At 42.4% G+C, this 20,151-nt stretch overlaps 1 protein-coding gene across 3 annotated transcripts in view; it reads left to right on the top strand.

Annotated features, from left to right (window-relative positions):
- Positions 1-22: 22 nt before the first annotated feature.
- The window catches only part of esyt2b (extended synaptotagmin-like protein 2b), a 60,690-nt gene continuing 40,561 nt past the window's right edge, over positions 23-20,151 (top strand). For all 3 annotated transcript variants that reach the window (XM_023973186.2, XM_023973184.2, XM_023973183.2), the window contains exons 1-7: positions 23-793; positions 4,026-4,067; positions 5,128-5,262; positions 5,547-5,623; positions 5,794-5,866; positions 9,823-9,912; positions 18,773-18,828. In XM_023973186.2, the coding sequence (XP_023828954.1) occupies positions 386-793; positions 4,026-4,067; positions 5,128-5,262; positions 5,547-5,623; positions 5,794-5,866; positions 9,823-9,912; positions 18,773-18,828 (881 nt within the window). In that variant the 5' untranslated portion in view covers positions 23-385. The remainder of the gene's footprint in view (positions 794-4,025; positions 4,068-5,127; positions 5,263-5,546; positions 5,624-5,793; positions 5,867-9,822; positions 9,913-18,772; positions 18,829-20,151) is intronic.

Genomic DNA, 20,151 nt, shown 5'->3' with positions numbered 1-20,151 from the left:
GGTTTAACATCAGATGTTCTGACTTTGTGGCTGTGCCAGCTATTGACCACTGTGCAAAGCTGCCTCCAGAATAATATTCATGACGAAAAACGTTAACCTGAGAAGGAGTACAGAACGCGAACGTGCGCTGAGAGAGGAGCACGTGTGTTCGAAGAGTGAGACTGCAGTAGTTATGGCAAATGGACTACACGAACTCAACGCGGTATTAGGGAAGCAAGCAGGACAAAATGGGTTTGGATGCGGGTGAACTAACGTGAGCGTACTCTGTGGTTGATAGAGGGGCTCTGCGCAGGAGGTTGAACATTGGTGATAGTTTAATAAAGAATAGCAGAAGCCTCGGTTTAGGTCTTTACTCTAAAATCCATCAAAACTGTGGGCGCAAGGAATGTCAAGAGACAGTATGACGGCTGTACGAGGTGCCCATGCACATAATGGGAGTTCTGCTGGATCAAAGGAGAATGGGCAAAACACACCGAGCCATGTTCACACCGACCCCAATACCAACGTAGTTCCACCAGGAGACATCGGCAATGACACGTCTGGGTCGTCTGCGGGTGACCTAACCCAGACATGGATTCAGTTTACGAAGACATTCGTGCTCATTTTCCCCATATATGTTTTGGGATATTTTGAATTTAGTTTTAGTTGGCTTCTAATAGGGCTTGTGATATTTTTCTGGTGGAGGAGAAACACAGGAGGCAAGGACACCCGAATGTACAGAGCCTTGGCATTCTTTGAACAAGAGGAGAGAACTGTCCAACAAAGCCTGACAACTTCTGATTTGCCATCATGGGTAAGATCAAGATTACTTTATAAAGGTGCCTTTGGATACTGTAATTGTGCATACAATATTCTCACTATCCCACCATTAAATTAGTCACTCTGGAATATTATATGACTACTACATTTGATATAATCAAATGTAGAAGTCATATAATTATCCAGAAAGTTTGAAGGTGTTTTTTCTAATACCCAAATAAGCCTATTGTGTAGGCTACAGCACGTGACTAATCACTTTTTAGTTTCTTAGAAAACCATCACCTGATCAGAAGACAGAACAGTGTTGTCCTGTAAAGCTCTGATCATGCAGCTGTCCCCAGCAGTGACATTAGACTAAGCCCCCCCCCCCCCCCCCCCAAATACAGCATGGCACAATGGTAAACTGGACACCAGGATGGGAGGGACACGTGTCCCAGAGGAACCCTGTTATTTTAAGACACATTGCCATGCCACTAACAACACTTTGCATGCATTATTATGCCTGAAAGATGCACCCCGTCTAACCTCACTTATTGTTAGCCTGGTTCCAGATCTGTTTGTGCTGTCATTGGCATGACAATGAGTGACAAGGACCACTCTGATGACATAAACAGACTGGATGGCATAAACATAAACAGTCTAGTGAAATTTAGGGCCATACGATAAACCCTACAATAATGCCATCTGCCCCAAGTGGAAGACTAGGCATATACTACTAGGCATATACTACTAGGCATATACTACTAGGCATATACTTCTAGGCATATACTTGATGACAAGAGAATATGATTTATAATGTATGTGCTTCTTGAGATCTGTTGCTCATTAAGTGTCTAACTAGGACAGTCTTTAGTTGTTGTCTGTATCTTCTGCCCTTTCAGTTGACAAGGTGACTACTAATTTGGTTAAGGGGAAAAACATGGTGTTACATGACCAATTTTCACCCTATTTTTATCCGAAATGTTTGGCATTGTCACACTGCTTCGTTTCCGAGACACAATTTTCTAAAGGGCTCTGTAAAAATAGTCCTTGTGGGCACCTTTTAAAGTGTAAAGAAGTTGCTGAAGGTAGTGTGATGAACTAGATCGGAAGGTCTCTCGAAAGATGATTTAATTTAGAAGGAAATGAAATGTCTGCCTCAGAGCTGCTCCACACAGGGAGCTGCCAGCAGCATCGATTCAGTGAGTCAGTATATTACCGTTTTCTCATCAGAATTCACTAGTCACTACTGTGCTGTGCAGTGCTAAACTGTGCCTAGCAGTGCTGAGCTGGACTGGCTGCACTGTGTTGTGCCCTGTTCTTGGCAGGCTGCCATAGGCACGCCTCAGGTACTGAAGGAGAGACTGAAGGAGAGACCTTGGTCTCAGCGTGACTTCCCTGTCAAAATAAAGGTTAAATAAAAAAATCAAACGTGAAACTTGGGTTGCGTTTCTGAAGAGGAGGCGCAGGAGAAGGGACAGGAGGAGAAGGAGGTATCTGAAACAAGGAGCTATACAAAAGCTTCCTGTCCTCTGGGAGACACACTCACTCAGAGTTGCTCTTCCACCACACTGTGAAATACACCTATTCCCTATGTAATGACCAGGGTCAATAGGATGATCTAATAGACACGAAGGTACAGTAAAAGTTGCCCACCTCCTCGTCAAGATAGTTGAAGTATAACAGGTTCTAATCCTGCTCTCTTGATTGGAATCGAACTCCACAGTCCGCAATCTCCACATTTGCACCCTTAGTTTCAGTGCACGTACTGTACCTTTGAGTGAGTGGAAAGGAAAGTATAGGTCATGTAAACACAGCAGTGTAACACATGATCTATAAACGTTTTCCTATAGGTTTGTCCTAGAGGCAAGCAGCAGAACAGGAAGAAATATGCTGTGCTCTCACACTACGTAAATAGTGAATGCCAACTGCTCCTGTTTGTTTGGGAAATAAATCTGCTGTGAGTCAGGCCAGTGCTTAATACTGCCTACACTAAAGTAAGATCCTGCTGCTTATTCTGTCTCCTATGAGACACAAGCACCAACCATCTCAAGTTAGCTACCGTTCGGGAAAACAAGTAAATCCTTTCCCTGAGTCACTTAAAGGGATAGGATACATTGATGTCCACTCTAATGGAGTTTTATACCTTCAGGTGTGTAATGTTATTCAGTACATGCAAGTTGCTTCCATAATGCTTCCAAAGCATTTCTATAGTTATATAACAGCGTCTCTATTCAATTCACTTAAATGGACAGTACTGGATTTTAAATTACATATCAATTTCTGTTGTGAGGCATGATGCACATCCATCCTGTTGACACTTACCCAGTAATTTGATATCACTCATAATTTATTCTTTGAGTAAATTATTTATCCGCAAGGCTCTATCCCCTGCCTGCTATTTTGTGAACTGGTTGCTTTACAGCATGTGTCAGGTTAATGGAAAGCCTGTCAACTTGAGTGCTCCTGATTGCATAACAGCCACACTTGTGGCTGGTAAAAAAGCTAGGCCTGAATCTGTCAAACCCAGCAGCAGTTTATCTCCCTGCTTCCCATTCCTCTCACTTTCTGAGCCTACACTCCTCTATGCTGTCACACTAATGCCGAATCAGCACTTTTCTGACAGGCATTAGCATTACTGCCCCCTGTAGCTGTCACTTTCAATGTTGTTGCCACGGCTACACCTCTAGTGCCACCTCTCCCAAGAGGATAACACACGACAGCACACTTCCTCTGTGTTGTCCTGAAAAGGCTTGGTGGCAGCCTCTATAGAAACGTTTTGTTTTTAGACTATAATGATTGTAGGCCTATGAAAGGTGGTGTGTGGGTACAGTATGTGGGCTGTGTGGGCAGTATGTATGCTCAGGGCTCTCCCACTGATGCACAGCACATACTGTGTGCAGTATTCAGTGGGATAGCTCCAGCTACAGTACTGTTATGTCTTTGTAATAGCCAGGAGGGTTCAGGCAGGTTGCGTCCCAAATGGCACTCTATTCCCTACATAGTACACTACTTGTGACCAGAGCACTATGGGCCCTGGTTAAAAGTAGTGCACTATAGGAATATGTTGCTATTTGGGACGCAAGCCAGGCTGCAGACAGACTGCTGCTGAACCTAGGCAGAATATCCACCAGCTATTTAAGTTAAAATAACAGTGCAACAATGTGGTTGTTAAGATGGAATCAGTATGAGTACTGGTACTTGAAAATGGGAAAATAAAACAGTGTTTGAGCATGTAAACAGTAATAATACCAAGACCCATTGATGTCTCATTTTCTTCCTTTTAGGTCAACTTCCCGGATGTAGAAAGAGTAGAGTGGCTGAACAAGGTAAAATAACATAGTGTCAGATGTTCCACTTCTATTTTGATGAAGACCTACTTTTCCCTGCTGGGTTTTGCGGTGTAGATACCACTGGAACGGTATCTGTACTGTAGCCCCTCCCTCCCTCACTGCAGCGCTGTAAATATAGATATACTGGGATGTACTGTACCCTGCCGTGGGTTGAACCGCACAGCTGCTCTATTTTTGCATCATACTCTATGCATAAATCAGGATATCAATCAGATGTAAGAGTCTCTTAAAAGGGCAATCTGGTCACCTTGCCACTGTTTTTGGTAAACAGCTAAGGGATAGGGCTGGAGAAATGTAAATGCTCTCAAATTCCTAGACAGATTTATCGATAGAAGGACTGACTATCCATGAGATACAAATCATAGTTTTAACCATGTTTTGGGGCTATACAGTGTTCGTTTACACTTTCATTGTTTACAAACAATGGAATAAAACTTAGATTTTGGGTTCTGATGGGGAACTACAGTTGAACTAAGCTCAAGTTATATTCTTCAAGGAATCAATGGTTATATAATATATATTTCATTTAAAAGTCCAATAATAGATGTAGCAACTGAAGATTGCCGCTTTAAGCTTTAAGCTGTTCCATAAGGTAATGACCTGAAAGCGAAGTTTAAAATATTTATTGTGTACACATTATTACCGAAATAAAACACGTGATGATTAAAATTTCATAGTTGAGTTTCACCAGCATTGTGAATTATAGAACTGATGAGACATTTGAAATGCCTTCGCATCACTTTTAGAATATTGCTGGGCCTGTTTTCACAAAGAGTCTCAGAGAAGGAGCGCTAATCTAGGATCAGGTCCCCACCCATCTTATTTCATTATGATGGAAAGGCAAAACTGATCCTAGATAAACGCTCCTACTCTGAGACACTTTTTGAATATGTGCCCTGATATTGAAGAATGAATTCAGTGAATTCAGCTCCTTCACTCTGCTTCCTAAATTTTCTTTTATGACTCATTGGATGATGGTCAGAATGTGGGCCCAGTGTTAACTCACTGATCCGTTCTCCTCCCTGTGGCCCTGCAGACTGTGAGACAGATGTGGCCGTATATTTGCCAGTTCATAGAGAAGCTGTTCCACGAGACTATCGAGCCGGCTGTGAAGGGAGCCAACTCCCACCTCAGCACCTTCTGTTTCAGCAAGATTGACATGGGGGACAAGGTGAGCATCAAGAGTTATCAGCAGGAGTCTCGACCTAACCCTGCCTTATGCTTACTGTTTATGAGATGTTTTTCAACTATTCAACTAACTGCTGCACTTTTGCTATTGGGAGGGCAAAAGGGCACGAGCATCCCTAGAGCCCTATCTGTTCACGTGACTGTGGTGGATGGGTGTCTCTTTAATAGTTTCCAGGAAGGGTCACAGAGTATTGCCGACGTTCATGCTGGGTAAAACACAAGTGTGAGGCCTAGTGGTGACGTAATTTGTCTTGTATTTGTGTTTAGCCTTTGAGGATTAACGGGGTCAAGGTTTACACAGAGAATGTGGACAAGCGTCAGATCATCATGGACCTACAGATCAGGTGACCAGACTATCTCTATTTTGGACAGATTTGAGCCTTTGGCTTGTCAAAGAATGTACTGTGTGTAGTAGTCATGTGGTTTAATTATTTGTTATTAAATTACACTTACTGTACATGAACACTTTCATGAGATTTTTGATGATACTGATAATTGTGTTTTTTTTCTTCAGTTTTGTTGGAAATACTGAAATTGATGTGGACGTCAAAAGATACTACTGCAAAGCTGGTATTAAAAGCATACAGGTAATGTGGACATTCTATTTCATAGGAATGTAAAACCCCAGGGGGGACTGTTTTGTTTCGTTTTTTAACAAATACACTTCACTTGCAGTCGGAAATGGACTATAAAACTCTGTAATGGTTGATCTGATTGTCGTTTCTGTCACTAAAGACCTGTTCAGAAGAGTGGAAGATGGTTCAAATCAAACAAATGTTGTCAAATCATATTAAAGTTACTTTATTATGCCCGCTTGCTCAATTTGTTTTTCATTGCAATGACTTGCAAGCAAAACACCATGTGATGTGTGTGTGTGTGTGTGTGTGTGTGTGTGTGTGTGTGTGTGTGTGTGTGTGTGTGTGAGAGAATAGAGGGTAGAACAAAACAAGTGTTTATATGCCATTGGCCATTGCATAGCAGCAGTGAGACATACAGTGGGGCAAAAAAGTATTTAGTCAGCCACCAATTGTGCAAGTTCAACCACTTAAAAAGATGAGAGGCCTGTAATTTTCATCATAGGTACACTTCAACTATGACAGACAAAATGATTTTTAAAAAATCCAGAAAATCACATTGTAGGATTTTTAATGAATTTATTTGCAAATTATGGTGGAAATAAGTATTTGGTCACCTACAAACAAGCAAGATTTCTGGCTCTCACAGACCTGTAACTTCTTCTTTAAGAGGCTCCTCTGTCCTCCACTCGTTACCTGTATTAATGGCACCTGTTTGAACTTGTTATCAGTATAAAAGACACCTGTCCACAACCTCAAACAGTCACACTCCAAACTCCACTATGGCCAAGACCAAAGAGCTGTCAAAGGACACTAGAAACAAAATTGTAGACCTGCACCAGGCTGGGAAGACTGAATCTGCAATAGGTAAGCAGCTTGGTTTGAAGAAATCAACTGTGGGAGCAATTATTAGGAAATGGAAGACATACAAGACCACTGATAATCTCCCTCGATCTGGGGCTCCACGCAAGATCTCACCCCGTGGGGTCAAAATGATCACAAGAACGGTGAGCAAAAATCCCAGAACCACACGGGGGGACCTAGTGAATGACCTGCAGAGAGCTGGGACCAAAGTAACAAAGCCTACCATCAGTAACACACTACGCCGCCAGGGACTCAAATCCTGCAGTGCCAGACGTGTCCCCCTGCTTAAGCCAGTACATGTCCAGGCCCGTCTGAAGTTTGCTAGAGAGCATTTGGATGATCCAGAAGAAGATTGGGAGAATGTCATATGGTCAGATGAAACCAAAATAGAACTTTTTTGGTAAAAACTCAACTCGTCGTGTTTGGAGGACAAAGAATGCTGAGTTGCATCCAAAGAACACCATACCTACTGTGAAGCATGGGGGTGGAAACATCATGCTTTGGGGCTGTTTTTCTGCAAAGGGACCAGGACGACTGATCCGTGTAGAGCCTGTCTCTTATACACATCTAGATGTGTATAAGAGACAGCAATGATCCCAAACACACCGCCCGGGCAACGAAGGAGTGGCTTCGTAAGAAGCATTTCAAGGTCCTGGAGTGGCCTAGCCAGTCTCCAGATCTCAACCCCATAGAAAATCTTTGGAGGGAGTTGAAAGTCCGTGTTGCCCAGCAACAGCCCCAAAACATCACTGCTCTAGAGGAGATCTGCATGGAGGAATGGGCCAAAATACCAGCAACAGTGTGTGAAGACTTACAGAAAACGTTTGACCTCTGTCATTGCCAACAAAGGGTATATAACAAAGTATTGAGATAAACTTTTGTTATTGACCAAATACTTATTTTCCACCATAATTTGCAAATAAATTCATAAAAAATCCTACAATGTGATTTTCTGGATTTTTTTTCTCATTTTGTCTGTCATAGTTGAAGTGTACCTATGATGAAAATTACAGGCCTCTCTCATCTTTTTAAGTGGGAGAACTTGCACAATTGGTGGCTGACTAAATACTTTTTTGCCCCACTGTAGCTGGCAGGAGAAGCAATCAATCTGTCTCCTTAGAGACTAAGAGCTATTAGGATTGTTAGTAAGTAAAGTCCTATAATACCAACCTGGACTCAGGGGTAGACGTAACATAGTACATGTAAATCCGGGACACTCCAATTAGTATGGTGCTTGCAACGTCAGGGGTGTGGGTTCAAATCCCATGAGGGACCAGTACGGAAAAATATGAAAATGTATACACTTACTACTTAAGAGCATCTGCTAAATTACTTAAATGTAAAATGTATTATATGTTCCATTTCGTATGGTATGTATTAATTCATATGATATGTTACGCATTGCAATTCAAACAATATGTTACGAATTGCAATTCATACAATGTGTTACTAATTTGCAAAACGTATGATATTTTACGAATTCTCATTTGTTTTGGGTAATTTTAGCTAGGTGGTTATGGCTAGCTAGGCTAGGAGTTTAGGGTTAGGTCATGAACCATCAAAATCATATTTTTCATGAAATGTTATTATATTTGAAGGAAATTAGTATGATGACCAAAGTATGAAAAATGTATTTTGGTTCTACATTGATAAAGTTTGATCTTAAAGTTACTGGTCCCATCTCCCATGTCAAACAGTTCAAATCAAAAGTTGGATTCATTGTTAAGGTGACATCACCATAACTCTCTTTTTAATACACCAATGGTAACATGATATTGTCTTATTTAATTTAAATAAGTACGGCCTCGTAACCAACGTTGACGAAGGCATGTTTGTAGAGGGGCGTGGTTTACATAGCTAGATTGCTACTTTGACTGTAGGGTGTCAGCAATAATTTAAAAATAATTATAATTAAAAGTTTACCCTATTCATCTATGGCGAAGATATTTATATGTTTCCCCTTCCATCTGTGTCTGGTGTTAGCTAGTTACTGGCTAGGTCTTCAGACAGCATGGAACAAAAGGGGGGGAAGGGTCGTTCAAAACTCTGACGCAGTTGTCAAGTCAACACATCCATCAGTGCTGCTGTGAACCACCTCACAAGAGACATGCCAAATGGGAGATAAAATATCAGTGATGCAATTTTATTGTCGTTTAAGTTGCTTTGTGTATCACCAAATTAGCTTGAGATGATTTTACTGCAACACTGCTCGCTGCATCCAAGTTGCTTGACATAGGCGTTACAAACACTGTCTGTCAAGGCGAGCTCATGAATATAAGCTCCTTAACCACTCACCCTGTCTTTTTAAACTTCCTGGTAGTACTTTTCAGAATTACTGTTCAGGACCTTTAAGGTTTGGATTTGGAGAAGGGTTAGCTAACATGCTAAGTAGTTACAAAGTAGCTAAAAAGTAGTAAGTAGTTGCAAAGTTACTCATTAGTTAAAATGCTAAAGTTGTCCGTGATGAAATTTCTACACGCAACCTTTGGGTTGATCGACGTTCGCGTTGTACGCCCACTCATCCACCCTGACCAACCACCCCACTTTAGTTTTTGCCTTAAGTAAACTTCTGTCTCATGTAACCATACCAAACGTAACATATTATACTCATTTGATGGCCCGGATTTACGTTTACTATGTTACTTCTAGTGTATGAGACCAGGCTGATTATACCGCACCAGCTCCTATTTCTCATACTCACAGTACATCATATAGAGGTGTTTGGAAACACCATGCTTATGATTAAAACTACCACTTCTTTTGTGTGAATTTTTTATTATTCAACATAATAATAAATCAGCACTTAAACAACCTGCTAGTCTTTGAGAGATATAATTAGCCCAATATTTGTTTAGCAAGTTGAGGATGACATAGAGCAGTTATGTTATGTTGGCCTGATAATAATGACAGTGAGGGGGGCCATCTTTGTAATGTCCAAGCCTCCACTCTGGAATGTTTCCATAGAGCTTATTAGGTGGGTCAAGGACCTGCAGAGTGTTAGTTCCATGATACTGAAAGCTACCTTAACATTGTGTCTTGTGTGTGTTTCTGTTTTTATCTCTGCGAGCGAGTGTATTTATCTTAATGCCTCTTGTGTTTCACAGCTCCATGGAGTGTTGCGAGTAGTCCTGGAGCCATTGCTAGGTGACATGCCCCTTGTCGGAGCTCTGTCCTTGTTCTTCCTGAAAAAACCTGTAAGTTCTAGTCCTTGTACACACTTCCTCTTTCTACCATTTGGATTTCAGGCCACTTGCATCGTCAGCTGCTAACAGGACAGTTGTTTGACAATTGGTATTTTATCACTGTCTTCCTTCCTCTAGTGCTGAGCCTCCAGGCCTCTGTTCTGCCTAAACATTTGGCCGATTTAAGTCAAATACCAGTCCCCAGTGGAGACACTGGAGCCTTAAATAGACACAGATCAGGCTAGTCCTACTTTGGTGGATTTCTTATCACTGCCTACACCAGCCTCAGAGCAGACAGCAGAGAGGGGAAGCAGGGGGAGAGTGTGTAGTGGTTAGACTGTAAATCACAGTGTTGTTACACGGTGCTGTGAGAGCAGACCACAAACTCTGGAACAGCAACTTCTGTTTCTGTAGCCTTGGGCATGCTACATCTCTGTTATCTGTCATCCTAAAAATGGGAAAACAGCTATGCACATTTTATGGAAGAAATGTTGAGGTAAAGGATAAAAAGTATTGCAAAGATCATAAGTGGTCCTCTTTTCATTGATGTAGGGAGACAGACTATATACCATATTCTCCAGAATGCATCACAGTGAAGGGGACAACCCTTCATTCTTTTAATTTATTTATTTTTATGTAATTTTTTGTGATATCCAATTGGTAGTTTACAGTCTTGTCCCATCGTTGCAACTCCCGTACGGACTCGGGAGAGGCGAAGGTTGAGAGCCGTGCATCCTCTGAAACACAACCCAGCCAAGCCGCACTGCTTCTTGACACAATGCCCGCTTAACCCAGGAGGAAACACCGTACATCCGGCGACCGTGTCAGCGTGCATTGTGCTCAGCCCGCCACTGGAGTCGCTAATGCGCGACGGGACAAGAACATCCCTGCCGGCTAAACCCTCCCCTAACCCGGACAACGCTGGGCCAATTGTGTGCCGCCCCATGGGTCTCCCGGTCGTGCCAAATACAACAGGTGTAGACCTTACAGTGAAATGCTTACTTACAGGCTCTATCCAACAGTACAATATTTACGTTTTTAAAAAAGGTATTAGGTGAAAAATAGATAAGTAAAGAAATAAAAACAACAGTAAAAAAGACAGTGAAAAATAACAGTAGCGAGGCTATATACAGGCTCGGTTAGTTGGACCGACCTTTCATTCTCCTCCTGAAATGGTTCGACCTTGACTGCCAAATAAAATAAAACATTCTGACACAACTAGGAAACCATATTAGGCGAAGCCCTTGTCCGTGCTTTGTTGCCAGAGAGAACTGGAGGGAAAACACCCTTAGCAAGGCTACTCAAGATCAGTAATGCACAGCTGCAATGCACAGCTGCAAAGTCCCTCCATTATGATCCTCCATTAGTTGATAAATGTTATCAATCAAATGTATTTATAAAGCCCTTCTTACATCAGCTGATGTCTCAGAGTGCTGTACAGACACCCAGCCTAAAACCCCAAACAGCAAGCAATGCAGGTGTAGAAGCACGGTCTAACACACTTCCTGGAAAACAGAAGATATGGATGTTCGATTTATTGGTGTTGTTTATGTTGGTGTATTCTGTGGTCTGACCACTGCTGAGTTTATTTCCAGTAACTAAAGTAGGTCACAGTAAGAGCGGACACAAGGCTGTGTATGTGGCGTTAGAAAATGTGGTTCCTAACAACACTGTGGTCAGAGCAGCACTGGACTGTTTAACACCTCAGACTCAGCAGCTGTAGATTCTTCAGTTGAGGCCTTTTCTCAGTAAGAGTAGAGGAGACTGGGGAACAAACTAACAAAACAAAAAAATTATGCTCACAATGTACTAAAAAAAACAACCCAGCGCTAACTAAATAGTGGACAGAACACACGTTATTTTGATTCAGCCAGTTGGGTCATTTTCTTTGAAGACTGGAGGCGTGGATAATAGGGATGTGGCTTTCAGATAGTTATTTTTGGCCATTCGTGAGAGTAAATGTCATTCCGTTTCATCTGTTGTATTGTCGTCACATGTATGTTAAGGTTGAGCACTGACACGTTCATCGTTTTAATGAGGCTTTCACAAGAGTATGAGTTCCCCACTTTGTTATAATCAAAAAAAAAAAAAAAGATCTTATTAGGTTTATGTTCAAATATGTAATGTGGAAAAATATTTAACAAATTGAAATGTAGAACTTAACATGATGAACAGGAATGCCATTTACTCTCACGGGTGTCTAAAATGAAATATCTGAAAGCCATGCCCCCCCAATAGGCCATGCCTCCTGAAAATAACCTATGGATTACATTAAAAAGACCCAACTGCTGGTGAATAAAATAAAATAGAAAGTTGTATTTGTCACATGCTTCGTAAACAACAGGTGTAGACTAACAGTGAAATGCTAACTTACGAGCCCTTCCAAACAATGCAGAGATAGAAAAAATATATAATCGAAAAATAGTAACACGAGGAATAAATACACAATAAGTAACGATAACTTGGCTATATACACTGGGTACCAGTACTGAGTTGATTTGCAGGGGTACAATAGCAGCAGTGTATGTGAGTCAAAACAGTTTGTACAAAAAGGGTCAATGTAGATAGTCCAGGAGGCTATTTGGTTAACTATTTAGCAGTCTTATGGCTTGGGGGTAGAAGCTGTCCAGGGTCCTTTTGGTTCCAGACTTGGTGCATCGGCACCGCTTGCTGTGCGGTAGCAGAGAAAACAGTCTGTGACTTGGATGGCTGGCGTCTTTGACCATTTTTAGGGCCTTTCACTGACACCGCCTGATATAGAGGTCCTGGATGGCAGGGAGTTTGGCCCCAGTGATGTACTGGGTCGTACAAACTTTGAGGATTTGAGGGCCAATGCCAAATCTTTTCAGCCTCCTGAGTGGGAAGAGGTGTTGTTGTGCCTTCTACACGACTGTGTTGGTGTGTGTGGACCATGTTAATTCCTTAGTGATGTGGACACAGAGGATCTTGAAGCTCTCGACTAGAGGTCGACCAATTATGATTTTTCAACGCCGATACCGATTAATCGGACGATTTTTATTTATTTATTTGTAATAATGACAATTACAACAATACTGAATGAACACTTATTTTAACTTAATATAATACATAAATAAAATCAATTTAGCCTCAAATAAATAATGAAACGTGTTCAATTTGGTTTAAATAATGCAAAAACAAAGTGTTGGAGAAGAAAGTAAAAGTGCAATATGTGCCATGTAAGAAAGCTAACGTTTAAATTCCTTGCTCAGAACATGAGAACATATGAAAGCTGGTGGTTCTTTTTAACATGAGTCTTCAATATTCCCAGGTAAGAAGTTTTAGGTTGTAGTTATTATAGGAATTATAGGACTATTTCTCTCTATACCATTTGTATTTCATTAACCTTTGACTATTGGATGTTCTTATAGGCACTTTAGTATTGCCAGTGTAACAGTATAGCTTCCATCCCTCTCCTCGCTCCTACCTGGGCTCGAACCAGGAACACAACGACAACAGCCACCCTCGAAGCAGCGTTACCCATGCAGAGCAAGGGGAATAACTACTCCAAGTCTCAGAGCGAGTGATGTTTGAAACGCTATTAGTGCGCACCCCGCTAACTAGCTAGCCATTTCACATCGGTTACACCAGCCTAATTTTGGGAGTTGATAGGCTTGAAGCACAGCGAAGAGCTTCTGGCAAAACGCAGGAAAGTGCTGTTTGAATGAATGCTTACGAGCCTGCTGCTGCCTACCCCCGCTCAGTCAGACTGCTCTATCAAATCATAGACTTAGTTATAACATAATAACACACAGAAATACGAGCCTTAGGTCATTAATATGGTCGAATCCGGAAACTATCATCTCGAAAACAAGACGTTTATTCTTTCAGTGAAATACGGAACCATTCCGTATTTTATCTAACGGGTGGCATCCATAAGTCTAAATATTCCTGTTACATTGCATAACCTTCAATGTTATGTCATAATTACGTAAAAGTCTGGCAAATTAGGCGGTCCAAACTGTTGCATATACACTGACTCTGCGTGCAATGAACGCAAGAGAAGTGACACAATTTCACCTGGTTAATATTGCCTGCTAACCTGGATTTCTTTTAGCTAAATATGCAGATTTAAAAAGATATACTTCTGTGTATTGATTTTAAGAAAGGCATTGATGTTTATGGTTAGGTACACATTGGAGCAACGATACGCACCGCATTGATTATATGCAACGCAGGACACGCTAGATAAACTAGTAATATCGTCAACCATGTGTAGTTAACTAGTGATTATGATTGATTGTTTTTTATAAGATAAGTTTAATGCTAGCTAGCAACTTACCTTGGCTTACTGCATTCACGTAACAGGCAGGCTCCTCGTGGAGTACAATGTAATCAGGTGATTAGAGCGTTGGACTAGTTAACTGTAAGGTTGCAAGATTGAATCCCCGAGCTGACAAGGTAAAAATCTGTCGTTCTGCCCCTGAACGAGGCAGTTAACCCACCGTTCCTAGGCCGTCATTGAAAATAAGAATGTGTTCTTAACTGACTTGCCTAGTTAAATAAAGATTAAATAAAGGTGTAAAAAAAAAAAAATCTGTGTCCAAAAATACCGATTTCCGATTGTTATGAAAACTTGAAATCGGCCCTAATTAATCGGCCATTCCGATTAATCGGTCGACCTCTAATTCCTGCATCTGCAGAAACGTCCCCAACACTCGAGCATCCCATTGGTTCCTGTGTACCGAACTAGCTGGCTAAGATAGCACACAGTGTCCTTCACTCCCACCTGCTGAACATCTGCCCTCGCCATCGTTAACAGAACTGTGGGAAAACAGTGCCTAACAGGCGGGGACGAAGGAAACTGTCTACCGGTGTACGGCTAGCTAGCTACCGTTGTCGCCGCCGCCCTCTCTTCTGTGGGGTTTATCGGCCGCTAGCATCCAACATTATTGTGCATTAACGCCATCTACTGTACTCGGCCCTAATTAATCGGCCATTCCGATTAATCGGTCGACCTCTACTCTCGACCCCTACCAAATCCCAACCCTAACCTCCCCATACCCGTATTTGGACACTGTGCTAACAAACCTTCAAACAAGCTTCAATGCCATACAACACTCCTTCCGTGGCCTCCAACTGCTTTTAAATGCTAGTAAAACTAAGTGCATGCTCTTCAACCGATTGCTGCACGCACCCTCCCGCCCGACTAGGATCACTACTCTGGACGGTTCTGACCTAGAATATGTGGACAACTAGAAATACCTAGGTGTCTGGTTAGACTGTAAACTCTCCTTCCAGACTCACATTAAGCACCTCCAATCCAAAATTAAATTTAGAATTGTCTTCCTATTTCGCAACAAAGCCTCCTTCACTCATGCTGCCAAACATACCCTCGTAAAACTGACTATGCTACCGATCCTTGACTTCGGCGATGTCATTTACAAAATAGGCCCGAACACTCTACTCAGCAAACTGGATGTAGTCTATCGCAGTGCCATCCGTTTTGTTACCAAAGCCCCATATACTACCCACCACTGCGACCAGTATGCTCTCGTTGGCTGGCCCTCACTTCATATCCGTCGCCAAACCCACTGGCTCCAGGTCATCTATAAGTCTGCTAGGTAAAGCCCCGCCTTATCTCAGCTCACGGGTCACCATAGCAACACCCACCCGTAGCACGCACTCCAGCAGGTATATTGCACTGGTCATCCCCAAAGCCAACACTTCCTTTGGCCGCCTTTCCTTCCAGTTCTCTGCTGCAAATGACTGGAAGGAATTGCAAAAATCTCTGAAGCTGGAGTCTTATATCTCCCTCTAACTTTAAGCATCAGCTGACAGAGCAGTTTACCGATCACTGTACCTGTACACAGCCAATCTGTAAATAGCACACCCAACTACCCCATCCCCATATTATTACTTACCCTCTTGCTATTTTGCACCCCAGTATCTCTACTTGCACATCATCATCTGTACATCTATCACTCCAGTATTAATGCTAAATTGTAATTATTTCGTCTCTATGGCCTGTGTATTGCCTACCTCCCTACTTTTCTACATTTGCACACAGATTTTTCTATTTTTCTATTCTATTGTGTTATTGCCTGTACGTTTGTTTATGTGTAACTCTGTGTTTTTTTTTTGTCGTACTGGTTTGCTTTATCTTGGCCAGGTCGAAGTTGGCCCACCTGGTTATATAAAGGTGAAATAAAAATAAAAGTGATGAGCTGTAGTCAATCAACAGCATTCTCACGTAGGTGTTCCTATTATCCAGGTGGGAGAGGGCAGTGTGGAGTGCAATAGAGATTGGGTCATCTGTGGATCTGTTGGGGCGGTATGCGAATTGAAGTGGGTCCGGGTTGTCTGGGATGATGGTGTTGATGTGAGCCATGACAGCCTTTCAAAGCATTTCATGGCTACAAATGTGAGTGCTACGGGGCAATAGTCATTTAGACAGGTTACCTTGGCATTTTTGGGCACAGGAACTATGGTGGTCTGCTTGAAACATGTAGGTATTACAGTTTGGGTCAGGGAGAGTTTGAAAATGTCAGTGAAGACACTTGTCAGCTGGTCAGCGCATGCTCTTGAGTACGCGTCCTGGTGATCCGTCTGGCTCTGCAACCTTGTGAATGTTAACCTGTTTAAAGGTCTTACTCACATCGGCGACGGAGAGCAAGATCACACAGTCGTCCAGAACAGCTGGTGCTCTCATACATGGTTTAATGTTGCTTGCCTCGAAGCAAGCATCGAAGGCATTTAGCTCGTCTGGTAAGCTGGCGTCACTGTGCAGCACGTGGCTGGGCTACCCTTTGTAATCCCTGATAGTTTACAAGCCCTGCCCCATCCAATGAGCGTCAGAGCCGGTGCAGAAGGATTTGATCTTAGTCCTGTATTGATGCTTTGCCTGTTTGATGGCTCGTCAGAGGTCGTAGCAGGATTTCTTTATAAGCATCTGGATTAGTGTCAAGCTCCTTGAAAGCAGCAGCTCTAGCCTTTAGCTCAGTGCAGATGTTGCCTGTAATCCATGGTTTCTGGTTGGGATATGTACAGTACCAGTCAAAAGCTTGGACACACCTACTCATTCCAGGGTTATCTGTCTCTCTTGCGCTGTCACTTCCTCTTTCAAGTCCCAGGGTTTAAGGAAAGGATTTATCTCTGAATCAGAGAGGTGTGGGGGGCTGTCTTAATTGACATCTAGCACCTGGGGAGCAGGTGTTGTTGGGGGGGTTAACTGCCTTTCTCAAGGTCAGAACTGCAGATTTTTCCACCTCGCCAGCTCTGGGATTTGAACCAGCAACCTTTCGGTTACTGGCCCAACACTCTTAATCGCTAGGCTACCTGCCACCCATGGTCTAGGGCCTGGTCCAGAGTAAGCAAAACGTTCAGAGCTGCCGACTCGTTGAAGTAGACATTGTCATCCAAATAAAACCACAACTGATGGTTAAATTTACCCATGTTTGGATAATCAGGTTATTTTCAGGAGGCGTGGCTCTGCCAATTTACTGCTACAGTACAGTACTTGCTGTATACGGCTTCTCTACTGCAGCACTGGTGAGACTCCGGCTTTTTTGGGTCTCAGCACCAGCAATATACATTTTGGCCAAGCACTGGTACCAATCCATACAGTGGAGATGCACCAAATGGCTACTTTGATTGCCTTGCGGTGTTCCAATCAGTCCTTGCTCAAAACTATATCTGCTGCAGTGTTGGCAACAGAGAGAGAGGGAGGAGGGGGACTATAGAAACGCATTGAAATTGATTCCTTGAGCCAAGAGACACGTCAGTGCTCCGCATAAATAAAAAATACCTTTCGGCTTAGAAGTTACCACCTGTCTGACTCCTAGATTAAAACTTTTTCTGGCTTAGCTGTGCTGTCTCTCCGTTACCAAATACGTGGTGTGATTTAAAACATGCATTGTCCAGCTTTGCTCTACGTAACAGTGTTAACAATGTCAACACTTTATATCCACAGAACCTTTAGGTAAGAGACTTTCCACGGAATTATACAGTCCCTGAACTCAATAGACCCCGTGTGCATCCCAAATGGCACCATATTCCCTATGTTATGCACTACTGTTGACCAGGGCCCAAAGGGAATCTACTTAGGGAATAGGGTGCCGTTTGGGACAACAGCTCCTGTATACAGAAGTGGTTCCAGAGGATTGTTTTTGTAATAAATCTTTCAGCAGGTCAAGTGTTTGTCCAATCTGTGGCCAGTATCTCTGGTGTCAGTGACCTGGGTATTACTCATATACATACTGTACAAGGCTGTGTGTCCCCATTTCAACAGTAGGCGAGATAAGAGACAGCTGAAACAAGTGAAACAATTAAGTATAGTATTTAACTATAGGGTAGCCTGGTGGAACCAACCTGATTCCAGCGTTCAACACACAATGGTGAACTTAGCGGTAAGGCTAGTTCCACCAGGCTAACTATAGGGTAAAACTAGGGTACAATTGCAGCTAAAAACATGCTTGTGTTGACACGCCAGCTTGTCTTATTTAGTGTGTAAAAATGTCAGGTTTCCTATGAAATTGGTTTATTTAGCAAGAGGCAAGGCAATTAGCTTTCTTGGGTTCTGTTTCACTTTGCTGCACCCGCCATTGTCAGAATGCTATCTTTTGTTTTTAATCATCAAGAGATTTGCACCAACACACTGTCACTCACTCGGATGACTGAGTCACACAACAATGAAGTTAAGTGCTTGAATCAATTAAGATAATTTATTTGATCTCCCCACTCTTTCTGGCTGGTGTTCCTCTCTGCATTTTTCCTTTTTTATAAGATGGGGTTTGTTTTGAGATCACTTAAGTAAGTAAAAAGAAAAGCACTGGGGTGGCAAATTAATCTTTCTAAGTACAGCATGTTCTTCCAGTTTCCAGACAGCTAAATCCTTTCTTTTGTTTTTATCTAGCTTCTGGAAATCAACTGGACAGGCCTCACCAATATACTAGACATTCCTGGGCTGAAGTAAGTAAACTGAGTCTCTTTTGTGCTCCAGCGTGAAGTTTCCCCGAGCTACAGATCTAGGATCAGCTTCCCCTCCCCCAATTCTAACCACCGTTAGTGCGCAGCAAATTCTCCAGAGTAAAAAAAAAAACACTGAGTGTAAGAAATGGACTGTATTTCTGTTTTTAGTGAGAATGGTGATGGCCTCCAATGGGCTTGATCACTTTCAAGTAAAGAAGTATCAGTTAAACCTAAATCCACAACAAGCTGCAATTACCCTGGCACAATTTATCAATACACATTTCCCATATAATGCTACTCAAAAGGGTGCTATAAGTAGCAATACTGAAATGGCTTAAACTTAAATGAATAATATGTCAAATGCTGAAGCTGAGTAGCCATAGGCAAACAATAGGGCAGTAGAGCATCAAAAGTCAAGTTCAAGAACATTGTCTGATAACCCAGAAACTGTAGAACAAATCAAAGTACATAGTAAGACAAAACATCAGATAACTCACTTTTGGTCAATGACGCATACGGCTGATCCTCAGACGATGGCCTCTGTTCAATTCAGTGTTTGGTGTGGTCAGAGAGGAAGAGGAGGAGAGAGGAGAAGGGTGCAATTGCGGCCTGCAATTTAGGGCGTTCCTGCATCTGCATTGATACATTTTTAAGCTAGGTCAGGAGGGTGGCGGGGGCGCACCAGTACAGTAGATGGCGTTAATGCACAATAATGTTGGATGCCAGCAGCCGATAAACCCCACAGAAGAGGCGGGCGGGAGCGACAACGGTAGCTAGCTAGCCGTACACCGGTAGACAGTTTCCTTCGTCCCCACCTGTTAGGCACTGTTTTCCCACAGTTCTGTTTACGATGGCGAGGGGAGGTGTTCAGCAGGCGGGAGTGAAGGACACTGTGTGCTATCTTAGCCAGCTAGTCCGGTACACAGGAACCAATGGGATGCTCGAGTGTTGGGGATGTTTCTGCAGATGCAGGAATTCCCACATGCAGGAACGCCCGGAATTGCGGTCTGCAGTTGCAAACTATTGAGAGAGAGGACCAACTCGGCAGAAAATCTCCCTCCTTCCAGCAGGTGGTGTTTTTTCATTGTTTTGCCCACCAAGCAAGGAGTTTTTGTATGGAGGTCAATGAGTGTCGAATTTGGTCAACAAAAAAATGTATGGCTTATTTGCTACTTGAGGTTTATTTGATCAAATAGAAGTTTCATACATTTACATTTTACATTTAAGTCATTTAGCAGACGCTCTTATCCAGAGCGACTTACAAATTGGTGCATTCACCTTATGATATCCAGTGGAACAACCACTTTACAATAGTGCATCTAA

The sequence above is a fragment of the Salvelinus sp. IW2-2015 genome, linkage group LG27, assembly GCF_002910315.2.
Source record: "Salvelinus sp. IW2-2015 linkage group LG27, ASM291031v2, whole genome shotgun sequence".
In the NCBI taxonomy this organism is placed as follows: domain Eukaryota; kingdom Metazoa; phylum Chordata; class Actinopteri; order Salmoniformes; family Salmonidae; genus Salvelinus; species Salvelinus sp. IW2-2015.
This window is presented reverse-complemented; position numbering and strand designations above follow the sequence as displayed.